General features: G+C 50.1%; 1 protein-coding gene across 3 annotated transcripts in view; it reads left to right on the top strand.

The window, feature by feature from the left end:
- Window positions 1-14714, top strand: part of LOC126252725 (afadin-like) — a 96829-nt gene that overhangs the window by 16892 nt on the left and 65223 nt on the right. The window contains exon 1 of one of the 3 annotated variants that reach the window (XM_049953645.1): window positions 2713-2807. The exons of the other annotated variants lie outside the window; for them this stretch is intronic. Within the exon in view, the coding sequence (XP_049809602.1) occupies window positions 2793-2807 (15 nt within the window). The 5' untranslated portion in view covers window positions 2713-2792. Of the gene's footprint in view, window positions 1-2712; window positions 2808-14714 lie in introns of those variants that run through there. 3 annotated transcript variants of the gene reach the window in all.

Genomic DNA, 14714 nt, shown 5'->3' with positions numbered 1-14714 from the left:
ATTATAGACCATCATCATCACTTTTAAGCATTTCTGCTAAGGCTAGCTGTCTGATTAAAGAAAGTAAGGAGGAATGCTGGGAGTGCCAAGTCTCCTCCTTGGGAAAGTATGCCTAATATCCCAGGCGTTGGCCAAGCTACTGGGCTGCCAAAGATCATTGACTGTCCTAATTCATGTTGGTATGCCTCCTGATGCATTGGTTCTTACTGAATGCCTTTTTGGATTAAGATGTCTAGGAATACAAAGTTATATGCAAGGTGGAAAAGTTTTAAAAATACAATTTTCTTCTTTATATATGAATTTGTTTGTGAAACAGTTCTTTTCAGCATTTTGTACTGATGAGACAAAACATTATGTGACCACCTGCATAATCGTGTGCTGGTCTACCATAGGAACGCAATACAGCAGCCACTCTGTGTAATTTATGTTTGACAAGTCCTTAGCAGGTTTCTGAAGGCATGTGGTACCAGATGTCTATGCACAGGTCACACAGTACCAGTAAATTAAGGACAGGTTGTTTGTGGGTGCGGAGTTGGGCCGCGAAGCATCCCAAATAAGTTCAAATTTGGCAAAGTTGGTAGCAAAGATGTCAACATGAGTTCACTGTAATACTCATCAAACCACTGTAGCATGATTCTGGCCTTGTGTGATATTGACAGTTATCCTGCTGGAAGGTGCCATTGCCATTGGGGGAGGGCTTCAAACAAGAAGGGATGCAGCTGGTCAGCTGTAATGTTAATGTGCTCCACAGCTGTAATGGTGCCTTCAATTACTACCACAGTACCCTTTGAAGACCACGTGAATGTCCTCAACAGCATAATACTGTCCCTAATGGCCTGCATCCGTGGGGAAGTGCATCTTTCAAACAGCTGTTTGCCTGGATGACTGAATATCTGGACACATCTGTCAACCTGTTGCAACCGGAGACGTGATTCATCTGACTAGGTGACACATTTCCATTGATCCACAGTTGAATCTCGATGATCCTGTGCCCACTATAGTCATAATTGAGTAGTTGTTGGGTCAGCATGGGAACATGTAGGAGTCGTCTGCTATGGAGCACAACGTTCAACAGTATGTGCTGAACAGTGTGCTCAGAAACATTTTTGCCTGCACCAGCAGTGTAATCTTTCATCAGATCTGCTGCAGATTGCCGCCCCTCCTGCTTTTCAGATAAGGTAAACCTCTGACGTCCACATTCTGTGATGAAACTGGACGTTCAGCACCTTGTTTCCTTCTCGTGGTTTCACTGTCCTCCAACCACTTGCCATAGATATTCACGATATCAGTATACAAACAGTTGTCTAGTTTCACCCTTTCAGAGATGATGGTTTCCAGGGCTGGGCTGTAACACTCTGCTCTTTATTAAAGTCGCTTATGTCAGTAAATTTGCCTATTTGCTTCCCTTATTGTTGCTAGACTGATTCCCATTGGTCTTTGCTCCCGCTAATACAGGGCGTATCATAATTAATGGCATAAAATAATAGAGTTGAAAGTACACGATACTAGAAGCAAAGAAGCCTCAGTAAACATAGGGTCGAAAATGCATACCTTAAGAGCCACAAGCAATTTTTCATCTTCGATACTGTGAAACAAATCTCTTCTACTGCAAGTTCTTTGCTTTCCATATTTTGGGAACTCATAGTATGGATCAAAATAAGAAAAAGAAGTACAGTGAACATGTGCTCCAAAATGCATTCCTTAAGACCCATGAGCACTTGTTAATCATTGCTACTTTGAAATGCAGCTCTTCTAATGATCAACTGCTTGTAACTTTTAAGGTATGCGTTTTAGAACACATGTTTGCTGGACATTTTTTTCTTATTGTGCTCCATGTTACCACTTCTCAAAATATGGAAAGCAAAGAACTTGCTGTAGAAGAGATTTGTTTCACAATATCAAAGATGAAAAATTGCTTGTAGCTCTTAAGGTGTGCATTTTCAACCCTATGTTTACTGAGACTTTTTTGCTTCTAGTATTGTGCACTTTCAATTGTATGGGTTTATGCCATTAATTATGATACCCCCTGTATACTCTCCTTACTGTGCCACGCTCTCGCTATGCTATCAGGTGGCATTTAATCTCGCAGTGGGCAGTGATCATAATGTTTTGGCTGTTCATTGTATACTGGTATACAGTGCTTGATTTGTAAAGAGAGAGAGAGAGAGAGAGAGAGAGAGAGAGAGAGAGAGAGAGAGAGAGAGAGAGAGAGAGAGAGAGAGGGAGGAGGAGGAGGAGGAGGAGGAGAAGTTCTGATACTGTGATCTTCAGGGGGGGGGGGGGAGGGAGTTGTTTTGAAACTTAGACTACTTAAAAATGTTTTTTTATCACTTTTCTGTACATTTTAAAAGTTTGAATACGACATTTGTACTGGTAAAAAATGTTTTATTGAACCACATCTCAAAAACTGTGGTTATGACCTCTTTTCATCAGATGTACTGGAATGGGGTATGATGCATACTGTCACAAATCAACCAGTGCAAGTATATATTTAAAAATTAATTTATGTCCCTCATTATTGCTTGCGTCTTTTCTTATATTCCAGTGAAGCTATCTTTTTAATTTACAGTAACAGAATAAAGATATATCACCCAAGCTGTCTCTTGTAATTCTTTACACTGAAAAGACATTTAACATTGAAATAAAATGTGTACATTTAGAACAATGATTGATAACTGTTTTCAGCTCTCATCTGTTTACAGTTCTGACCTACAGGTCAACCACAAATATCTTTGGAACAATTTTTCAAGGAATACAAGTGGTTTTTATATACTGCTCTCCTGTAGTGTTGAATGTGGATGGCATGTGTAAGTGGCACTTTCGTTTTGTTCTTTACGAGTGAATAAGGTTAGTTAGGAAATTGTTCTGTACACTTAAAATTGCTGCCAGGTATGTAAATGTTTCAGCAAAAAATCAAGTTGGGATTCAATTGTCTATGTAGTACCCCACACCTCAGAACTATGAATTTCATAAAATTTGACATTTTTTGTGGTGGAGTTGTCTTTAACTGGAAGTGAGAACATCTATTTGAACTAATTGCAATGCCAAATACTTTTTGTTATTATTTATACTTAATACTAGGACTAAACAGTTACAGTGCACAAGCTGGAGTCTCTATTGTTTCCCTGTGTAAAATTGTGATTTTTTTAAAAATAATCACGAACTTAAAGCCCTGCCTGGAAAAAATGTGTTTTAACATTTATCATAAAAAGTCTGCATTATATCAACTAATGGCCTACATACTACATGCACAAAAAATTGGTGTCTGTAGGTCAACTCATTACTGAGTAGCAAGTCTCTGAAAACAGGGAAATTGCTGCCTGACTACTGACTGGGTACACCACATTGAGTCTTCGGACCTGACTTTATCAAAAATGGTTAGAGTTAGGACAGTGCTGTTTGGCTGTTTTACTGTTAAGACATGTAGATAACCATGTACCATATATGACTAAATTCTGAAATTGTTACTTTATCACCCCTTGCGAGGTTACACAGAATGACTCTTGACATTAAATTTCCGACAAAAAAGGTCCTATTCATTTTTTTTCTGTAGGGCTGATAGTTCCTGCTTTGAATGAGATGGAAAAATCTCAAGTTATTAAAGTCAGTGATTTAATGGTATAAAATTAATGTTCATTTTTAAATAAAATGGATTGGGAACAAACATTAAATGTGTGTACCCCACCTAAGTGTAGCAGAACAGCATTAAGGGATAAATTGTATTCTGTTGGTGTAATACACTCCTGGAAATTGAAATAAGAACACCGTGAATTCATTGTCCCAGGAAGGGGAAACTTTATTGACACATTCCTGGGGTCAGATACATCACATGATCACACTGACAGAACCACAGGCACATACACAGGCAACAGAGCATGCACAATGTCGGCACTAGTACAGTGTATATCCACCTTTCGCAGCAATGCAGGCTGCTATTCTCACATGGAGACGATCGTAGAGATGCTGGATGTAGTCCTGTGGAACGGCTTGCCATGCCATTTCCACCTGGCGCCTCAGTTGGACCAGCGTTCGTGCTGGACGTGCAGACCGCGTGAGACGACGCTTCATCCAGTCCCAAACATGCTCAATGGGGGACAGATCCGGAGATCTTGCTGGCCAGGGTAGTTGACTTACACCTTCTAGAGCACGTTGGGTGGTACGGGATACATGCAGACGTGCATTGTCCTGTTGGAACAGCAAGTTCCCTTGCTGGTCTAGGAATGGTAGAACGATGGGTTCAATGACGGTTTGGATGTACCGTGCACTATTCAGTGTCCCCTCGACGATCACCAGTGGTGTACGGCCAGTGTAGGAGATCGCTCCCCACACCATGATGCCGGGTGTTGGCCCTGTGTGCCTCGGTCGTATGCAGTCCTGATTGTGGCGCTCACCTGCACGGCGCCAAACACGCATACGACCATCATTGGCACCAAGGCAGAAGCGACTCTCATCGCTGAAGACGACACGTCTCCATTCGTCCCTCCATTCACGCCTGTCGCGACACCACTGGAGGCGGGCTGCACGATGTTGGGGCGTGAGCGGAAGACGGCCTAACGGTGTGCGGGACCGTAGCCCAGCTTCATGGAGACGGTTGCGAAAGGTCCTCGCCGATACCCCAGGAGCAACAGTGTCCCTAATTTGCTGGGAAGTGGCGGTGCGGTCCCCTACGGCACTGCGTAGGATCCTACGGTCTTGGCGTGCATCCGTGCGTCGCTGCGGTCCGGTCCCAGGTCGACGGGCACGTGCACCTTCCGCCGACCACTGGCGACAACATCGATGTACTGTGGAGACCTCACGCCCCACGTGTTGAGCAATTCGGCGGTACGTCCACCCGGCCTCCCGCATGCCCACTATACGCCCTCGCTCAAAGTCCGTCAACTGCACATACGGTTCACGTCCACGCTGTCACGGCATGCTACCAGTGTTAAAGACTGCGATGGAGCTCCGTATGCCACGGCAAACTGGCTGACACTGACGGCGGTGGTGCACAAATGCTGCGCAGCTAGCGCCATTCGACGGCCAACACCGCGGTTCCTGGTGTGTCCGCTGTGCCGTGCATGTGATCATTGCTTGTACAGCGCTCTCGCAGTGTCCGGAGCAAGTATGGTGGGTCTGACACACCGGTGTCAATGTGTTCTTTTTTCCATTTCCAGGAGTGTAGTTGCAGGGAACGGGGTGGAGGGTAGAAACTTCAGGGAAGGTAGGTTGCCAGATTGCGGTCATGCACTTCCCTTCTTCATAGGTCTGCAAATGGAAGAGTGAGCAGGTGATTTCTGGCTGTCTCTATCCCATTATGTCACAAGAAACAACTACAGGCTGTTTTACAAAGTTATAATGACCATTTCATAGTGCTCCTTATGACTCAGTTTTGGTGCATTGCACATTGTCTTCTGAGGGTCCTTTATTCTCCACAATGCACATTAATACTACATGGAATACAGATACGTGTTATCAGTAATACTACAGCAAGATAAACGTATGGACAGAATGTACCTAAATCACTGCACACTGTTCTACACTACTAGAGAGAAAATAGATAATCATCTTGTACAGCAGTTGTGGTATTCTTCCAGAAGAGGTGACTTATGCCACCACAAGCACAGCTTGATTTTCATTTTACAAACGGAGTGTACCTCCCCAGCATTTCCTGTCTGCCTGTCCCCTCCTCTGCCCATCTTCTCCTCATTCCTCTCTCTGCCTATCCCCTTCAGCCCTCTCTACCCGTTTCATCATCCTCCCCATCTCTCTGTCCATCTCCTAGACCTCCCTCTCTGTGTCCATCACATTCTCCTCCCTTGTTTCTCCCTGTCCATCTCCTCCCCCCCCCCTCCCACCCTCTCTATCCATATCCTCCCTGGAGCTCATCCACATGTATAGCTCCTACAAACCGAGCGAGGTGGCGCAGTGGTTAAACAATGGACTCGCACTCGGGAGGACGACGGTTCAATCCCGTGTCCGGCCATCCTGATTTAGGTTTTCCGTGATTTCCCTAAATCGCTCCAGGCAAATGCCGGGATGGTTCCTTTCAAAGGGCACGGCCGACTTCCTTCCCCGTCCTTCTGTAATCTGATGAGACCGATGACCTCGCTGTCTGGTCTCCTTCCCCAAAACGACCCCAAGCTCCTACAAAACAGATCAATACTTTTACAACACGTCTGTTTTGTAGAGCATTCTACATGAAAAAGTTGAAAAACTGTTTTTCTGTATTTTCACTCTTATGGGAAGTAGGAGAATCTAACCCCCACAGTGCTGATACTCATAAAGGGTTCTGTTTATATACCACATTTGGTTGAAATTGATCCAGCAGTTTGGGAAGAGACGATGCTGTATGGACAGTGTCTCTCTCTCTCTCTCTCTCTCTCTCTCTCTCTCTCATGCACACTCATACGCACGCTTTATCTCTCTCTCTCTCTCTCTCTCTCTCTCTCTCTCTCTCTCTCTCATGCACACTCATACGCACGCTTTATGTAGACACTGGTGAGAAATCCCCCTGCGGGTCCAGGGTAAGAATAGGCCCGAGGTATTCCTGCCTGTCGTAAGAGGCGACTAAAAGGAGTTTCAACTGTTTCGACCTCCTAGTAGTAGGTCCCCCTTGGGGTTTGACCTCCGTTTTTCAAAATTCTACAGAAGTACGAGCCTTTTGGGGAAGGACGCCGTACGTGGTGTATCACTGGTCCTCAGTGTACTAAGACCTTGGCACTCAGCATTGTAACGGCGTTGTAACCACACCCACTATTCCTCAAATTGGGCCTAAATGCCTGATAGGTTGCACAAGTTACGCCCATAGTGCGTCCCCATCTGCACCTACGATCATGATGGACCTTCCATGGCATCCGAAATCCAGCACGGTAGCCAGCCCGTTGTGGTGGGGTCGTCATGTACCCTCTAGGTTGTAGCCCACTGACAACACAGGGATCGTACTGCCGATACCTGAGCTGCGCCCTCCCCACGTCGGCCAAGGAGTAGATGCCCGTCTCCTTGGGGCATCAGGACTCCCGGCAACAGTCATCCTGCCAGGTGGCCCTTGCTGAGGCTGGGTGGTGCCCGTGGGGAGAGCCCCTGGTTGGAGTGGGTGGTATCGGGGCGGACGTTTCGCAGATGAAACGTCAACATGTATCAGGTCGCTCTGCGGCCGAGTCTCTTAAAAAGAAAGGTGCTGTCTCTGGTTCTGGTTCTCCTGTTCTCCTGCCCTTTCCCCCTTGGCCACTCCCTGGGAGGAAGGACAGGCCCGCCGGCTTGGGGCGAAGTACTTCGCCCGCTATTTAGTCTGTCCTCGGACCGATGGGGGGATGTTCGCCACCTCCAAGCCCATGTTCTTTGTCCAGCACATCGAGGACATCTTCGGGGAAATCGAGGCTCTCAGTAAAATGCGTTCGGGGTCCGTTCTTATAAAGACCGCCTCCACCACACAGTCGGCGGCGCTCCAGGCGTGCGACCGACTAGGGGACATCGCAGTGACTATTGTCCCGCATCTGGCACTGAATAGGACGCAGGGGGTTATTTTTCATCGGGACCTCCTGCTGCATCTGATGAGGAGCTCGGGGCCAACCTGGAGCACCGAGGCGTGCATTTCGTCCGGCGAGTTCAGCGCGGCCCCAAAGACCGTCGCATCGACACCGCAGCCTTTATCCTCACCTTCGAGGGGGACGTTCTCCCGGAGAAGGTAAAGGTGATGTGCTACCGGTGCGACGTGCGACCTTACGTCCCGCCTCCTATGCGCTGCTTTCGGTGTTTGCGTTTTGGGCACATGTCGTCACTGTGTGAGGCTGAGCCCCTTTGTGGCGATTGTGGACGTCCTCTTCGTGAGGAACATACATGCACCCCACCACCTCTGTGCGTCAATTGTCCTGGCATCCACTCGCCTAGATCTTTAGACTGCCCCGCGTATCAGATGGAGAAGAAGATTCAAGAATTAAAAACTTTGGATCGCCTATCTTATTCTGAGGCCAGGAAAAAGTATGACAGCCTCCATCCTGTGACGTTGACAACTTCGTTTGCCTCAGTCTTGTCCACTCCTTCCACAGTATCCTCACCCCTATCCTGTCCCCCCTCCACCTCCTCACCCCATCTGGGTTCTATGCCTCCTCGTCCCAGATCCCTCCCTTCCAAATCCTCCTCCCTCGCGGCCCCTGCCCCCTCTGCCCCAGGGGCCACCCTTACTCCTCCTCCCCCCCCTCCGCCGCCTGAGAAGCGATCCTCTTCTCAGGCGTCCATCGGGGAAACGTTCCGGACCCCGGCTTCCGAGGTCCGGCGTTCCAAAACGGACCCCGCGCGTGAGGACCTTCTTCGGGTCCAGCCCACCATCCCCGTGCCTCATCGGACTTCCCAGAAGGCCTCCAAGAAGAAGTCTTTATCCCCCTCTCCACCCCGGCGTGTTTCGTCTGACGCTCCATCCGTGAGTCACTGCTCCCGGCCGTCCTCGGTTTCGCCGGGACGCTCTGCTGCCAGGCGCTCAGCTGGCCTCTCGTCGGCGAATGATGCTGCCCCTCCTATGCAACCCGGGAAAGCGGCCGCAGCTGGCGACGACTCGATGGAACAGGATCCGCCTCCCGTCGGTTGTAGCGTTGTTCCCTCGAAACCTGGCCCTCCGCGGCCGTCGAGGTGACCAGCTCTTCACCCGTTTCATTCCCCCTTTTTTCTGACTAGCGATGGCTTTGTTACATTGGAACATAAGAGCTATTCGATCTAATCGGGAGGAATTACAACTGCTCCTCCGCTTGCACTGTCCGCTCGTCCTTGGTCTTCAGGAAACCAAGTTGCGCCCAACTGACCGTATTGCTTTTACCCACTATACCTCGGAGCGGTCTGACCTCACCCCTGTGGACAGTATTCCAGCTCATGGTGGGGTCATGTTGCTTGTTCGGGACGATGTCTATTACCATCCCATCCCATTGACCACCCCACTCCAAGCAATAGCTGTCCGTATTACTCTTTCTGCCTTTACTTTTTCCGTTTGTACCGTCTACACTCCATCGTCATCCGCAGTTAGTCGGGCTGACATGATGCACCTGATTGTTCAGCTTCCTCCGCCGTTTTTATTGTTTGGTGACTTCAATGCCCATCATCCCCTTTGGGGCTCTCCTGCATCCTGTCAGAGAGGCTCCCTCTTGGCGGATGTCTTCAACCATCTCAACCTTGTCTGCCTCAATACTGGCACCCCGACTTTCCTCTCGGACTCTACTCATACCTACTCCCACTTGGACCTCTCGATCTGTTCTACAACTCTTGCCCGTCGGTTCGAGTGGTATGTCCTTTCTGACACCTATTCAAGCGACCACTTCCCCTGTGTCGTTCGTCTCCTGCACCACACCCCATCCCCACGTCCTTCGAGCTGGAACATACCGAAAGCTGACTGGGGACTTTACTCCTCCCTGGCGACCTTTCCGGACCACGATTTTCTCAGTTGTGACAGTCAGGTCGAATACCTCACGGCTGTTATCATCAATGCTGCCGAACGTTCCATTCCTCGTACTACCTCTTCTTCACGTCGCGCTTCCGTCCCCTGGTGGAATGAGGCTTGTAGAGACGCTATCCATGCTCAACGATGTGCTTTACGCACCTTTCGCCGCCATCCTACGTTGGCGAATTGTATTGGATACAAACGACTCCGAGCGCAATGCCGTAGAGTCATAAAAGACAGCAAAAAAGCTTGTTGGGCCTCTTTCACCAGCTCCTTTAACAGTTTTACTCCCTCTTCTGTAGTCTGGGGTGGCCTGCGCTGGCTGTCGGGCATTAAGGCCCACTCCTCGGTACCTGGCCTGACTTCAGGTAATGAGGTCCTTGTTGATCCTGTGGATGTCTCCAACGCCTTCGGCCGCTTTTTCGTGGACGTTTCAAGCTCCGCCCATTACCACCCTGCCTTCCTTCCCAGGAAAGAGGCAGAAGAGGCTCGGCGACCTTCCTTCCACTCGCTGAATCTGGAAAATTATAATGCCCCCTTTACTATGCGGGAACTCGAACGTGCACTTGCACTGTCCCGGTCCTCTGATCCGGGGCCAGATGCCATTCACTTTCAGATGCTGGCCCACCTTTCTCCTCCCCCTGCGGGTCCGGGGTAAGAATAGGCCCGAGGTATTCCTGCCTGTCGTAAGAGGCGACTAAAAGGAGTCCCTCCCCCTCAAGGGGGTAGTTAGCGCCTGCGTCCGGAGACGGACGGTTCCACGACCTCTATTTGCGGTCATTTTGCTTTTTCACTTCTCGTTTCTTCCTTTCTTTGGTTGGTTCCTTTCTTTGGTTGGTTCCTTTCTTTGCTCTTCTCCACCTCACTGTCTTCCTTACTCTTTCCCCTGCATAATCTCCTTTCCTTCTCATTGCCTTCTTCTCCTTGCCTTCTCATTGCCTTCTTCTCCTTGCCTTCTCCTTGCCTTCTCATTGCCTTCTTCTCCTTGCCTTCTCATTGCCTTCTTCTCCTTGCCTTCTCCTTGCCTTCTCATTGCCTTCTTCTCCTTGCCTTCTCTGGTCTCCGCCTCGGCGTTTGAGACACTGTCCTCTCTCTCTCTCTCTCTCTCTCTCTCTCTCTCTCTCTCTCTCTCTCTCTCTCTCTCTCTCCTTTTTCCTCTTCTTCCTTCCTCCCTGTGCGCGCCTGAAGGCCGACCCACGCGTTCGCACGCATAGCCGGTGACGGGGTAACGCGTAATTCCCCGCCCTGGGTAGACATGTAAGGCACGCGCGTACCCCCTGGTAAAGGCCAGGCCCGGGGAGGGGTGATTGCCTGAGCTGATACCTTCTGACCATGCCGATTGGTCCCTCCGTCTGTTTCTCGGGAGGTGTGACCTGAGGTGTAAACATTCACCTAAGGCGGGAGTGCCCTCTGAGAGGGTCCCCACAAGGAAGGAGCGCGCCATCGGAGACGCTGGCAATCATGGGGGATTTCTCTGCAATGGATTTCACTCCATCTCTCTCGACTTCTGCCCAAAAACGGAAACGTGACCAGCTACCAGTGACAAAAGTACTACCGCCTGCCCCACAGTTCCTCGTCGTTTCTCGATCTGAGGACGGAAAGGATTTTTCCTCTGTCAACCCTTTCGTTATCCAGAAGGGCGTCGATGCCATAGCCGGATCTGTCAAATCCTGTACCAGGTTGCGTAACGGTACCTTATTACTCGAAACTGAGAGCGCCTTTCAGGCACAAAAACTGCTTCGGGCCACACTCCTGTACACATTCCCTGTCCGGGTGGAGGCTCACCGAATTTTGAATTCGTCTCGTGGTGTGGTCTACACTAGATCCCTCGACGGTTTGACTGACGAGGAGATTCAATCTTTCCTCGCTGAGCAGGGCGTGACGGCTGTCCATAGGGTCATGAAAAAGGTCAACAATGACCTTGTACCGACCCGGACACTTTTTTTGACCTTCGATAGTGTTCAGCTGCCATCGCGCATCAAAGCGGGCTACGAGGTTATTTCTGTTCGCCCCTATGTCCCGACACCTACGCGCTGCTACCAGTGTCAGCGTTTCAATCACACTCGCCAATCTTGTTCCAATGCGGCTAAATGTGTCACTTGTGGCAGGGATGCCCATGAGGGTGACTGTCCACCTCCGTCTCCTCGTTGTGTGAACTGTCAGGGTGACCATGCTGCATCCTCCCGCGACTGTCCTGTCTATAAGGAAGAACGCTGTATCCAGGAAATTCGGGTCAAAGAGAAAGTGTCCACCTCGGCTGCTCGCAAGCTATTGGCTAGTAGGAAGCCCACGCTGCTCCCAGCGGGGAAATACAGTACTGTCCTCGCCTCTCCTCGGACTACCAGGGAGGTGGCAACCCAGACCTGCGATCTGACCTTCAGCACCACAGTCGTCCGTTCGGCCAGTGCTAAGATCGCGCGGTCGACGTCTCCTCTTCGTCCCATCACCCACAGACACCAACCCCTTCATCAGCTTCTGCTAAGACGAAGACCCAGAAGTCAGATGCACGGGCCTTCAAGAAGGAACCGTCCCGTGCAGACTTCCTACGTACCTCGACCTCCCAGCCTTCATCCGGTACTTCCACCAAACGACCATCCAAGAAGGCTAATAGGAAGCACAGTTCTCCTTCTCCGCCACGGCGCATTTCTTCTCCTGCGCCACCCAGTGGTTGCCGCCCCAGGCCGTCATCCCTTTCGCCTGGCCGCACCGCTGGTAGCCGAACATCTGGCCGTTCACCGGCGGAGGAAGCTCCCCCTCCCGGCCATCTTCCCAAGATGGCCGATGAACCTATAGACCCAATGGACGATGACTGTCCGCCTACTGATAGCGGCGGCAGTGCTCGCTCGAAGCCAGGCCCTCAGCGGCCTTCGAGGTGACCCCTTCTTTCATCTTCCTTTTTTCTTACGATGGCACTTATTCACTGGAATATTCGCAGCATTCGCTCCAACCGAGAGGACTTGAAGTTGCTGCTTCGCTTGCACCGTCCGCTCGTCGTAGCCCTCCAGGAAACGAAGCTACGCCCATGCGATCAAATTGCCTTGGCACACTACACCTCTGTGCGTTTTGACCTACCCCCTGTGGTAGGTATCCCAGCTCATGGAGGGGTTATGTTGCTGGTCCGGGATGATATTTACTACGATCCCATCACGTTGCACACCGGCCTGCAGCCAGTTGCCATCCGCATTACTCTCCCCACTTTTACATTTTCCATTTGTACCATTTACACTCCATCGTCGTCTGCCGTTACCAGGGCAGACATGATGCAACTTATTGCTCAGCTACCTGCACCATTTTTGTTAACTGGAGACTTCAATGCCCACCATCCCCTTTGGGGCTCTCCAGCATCCTGCCCGAGGGGCTCCCTGTTAGCAGACCTTTTCAACCAGCTCAATCTCGTCTGCCTCAATACTGGCGCCCCTACTTTTCTTTCGGATACATCTCACACCTATTCCCATTTAGATCTCTCTATATGTACTCCCCAACTTGCACGCCGGTTCGAGTGGTATGCTCTTTCTGATACATATTCGAGCGACCCCTTCCCGTGTGTTATCCATCTCCTGCAGCATACCCCCTCTCCGTGCTCATCTAGTTGGAACATCTCCAAAGCAGACTGGGGGCTCTTCTCTTCAAGGGCGACCTTTCAGGATCAAACATTCCCAAGCTGCGATAGTCAGGTCGCACACCTCACGGAAGTCATTCTCTCTGCTGCTGAATATTCCATCCCTCACCCTACTTCTTCTCCATGTCGCGTACCGGTCCCCTGGTGGACCGCAGCATGTAGAGACGCTCTACGTGCTCGTCGACGTGCTTTACGCGCCTTTAAACGCCACCCTACAGTGGCGAATTGTGTCAATTATAAACGATTACGTGCACAGTGTCGTCGTATTATTAAAGAAAGCAAGAAAGCCAGCTGGGCTGCTTTCACAAGCACCTTCAACAGTTTTACTCCTTCTTCTGTTGTCTGGGGTAGCCTGCGCCGGCTATCTGGCACTAAGGTCCACTCACCAGTTTCTGGCTTGACGGTCGCGAATGACGTCCTTGTGGCCCCTGAGGCTGTCTCCAATGCCTTCGGCCGCTTTTTCGCAGAGGTTTCGAGCTCCGCTCATTACCACCCTGCCTTTCTCCCCCGCAAACAGGCAGAGGAGGCTAGGCCACCTAACTTCCGCTCCTCGAATCGTGAAAGTTATAATGCCCCATTCACCATGCGGGAACTCGAAACCGCACTTAGCCGATCACGGTCCTCCGCTCCAGGGCCTGATTCTATTCATATTCAGATGCTGAAGAACCTTTCTCCTGCGGGTAAAGGTTTTCTTCTTCGTACTTACAATCGCATCTGGATTGAGGGACATGTTCCCGCATGCTGGCGCGAGTCTATTGTTGTCCCGATTCCTAAGCCGGGGAAGGACAAGCACTTGCCCTCCAGTTATCGACCCATCTCGCTTACCAGCTGTGTCTGTAAAGTGATGGAGCGAATGGTTAACTCTCGATTGGTTTGGCTGCTCGAGTCTCGACGCCTACTTACCAATGTACAATGTGGATTTCGTAGGCGCCGGTCTGCTGTTGACCATCTGGTTACCTTGTCGACCTTCATTATGAATAACTTCTTGCGGAAGCGCCCGACCGCGGCTGTGTTCTTTGATTTGGAGAAAGCTTACGACACCTGTTGGAGGGCGGGCATTCTCCGCACCATGCATACATGGGGTCTTCGCGGTCGCCTCCCTCTTTTTATTCGTTCCTTTTTAATGGATCGACAGTTCAGGGTACGTGTGGGTTCTGTCCTGTCAGACACCTTTCGCCAGGAGAATGGGGTACCACAGGGCTCAGTTTTGAGCGTCGCTCTCTTCGCCATAGCGATCAATCCAATAATGGATTGCCTCCCAGCTGATGTATCAGGCTCCCTTTTCGTGGACGATTTTACCATCTATTGCAGCGCGCAGCGTACGTGTTTCCTGGAGCGCTGTCTTCAGCGTTCTCTTGACCGTCTTTACTCGTGGAGTGTCGCCAATGGCTTCAGTTTTTCTGCCGAGAAGACGGTCTGTATTAACTTCTGGCGCTACAAAGAATTTCTCCCACCGTCTTTACGACTTGGTCCCGTTGCTCTCCCATTCGTGGAGACAACAAAATTTTTAGGTCTTACATTTGACAGGAAACTTAGTTGGTCTCCACATGTGTCTTATTTGGCTGCCCGTTGTACCCGTTCTCTCAATGTCCTCCGTGTTCTCAGTGGTATGTCGTGGGGAGCGGATCGAACCGTCCTACTTCGCCTATATCGGTCGATCGTCCGCTCCAAGCTGGATTATGGGAGCTTCGTATA

This window comes from Schistocerca nitens, chromosome 1, assembly GCF_023898315.1.
Source record: "Schistocerca nitens isolate TAMUIC-IGC-003100 chromosome 1, iqSchNite1.1, whole genome shotgun sequence".
Taxonomy (NCBI): domain Eukaryota; kingdom Metazoa; phylum Arthropoda; class Insecta; order Orthoptera; family Acrididae; genus Schistocerca; species Schistocerca nitens.
Note: the sequence above shows the minus strand (reverse complement) of the source record. Positions and strands in the feature narration are given on the sequence as shown.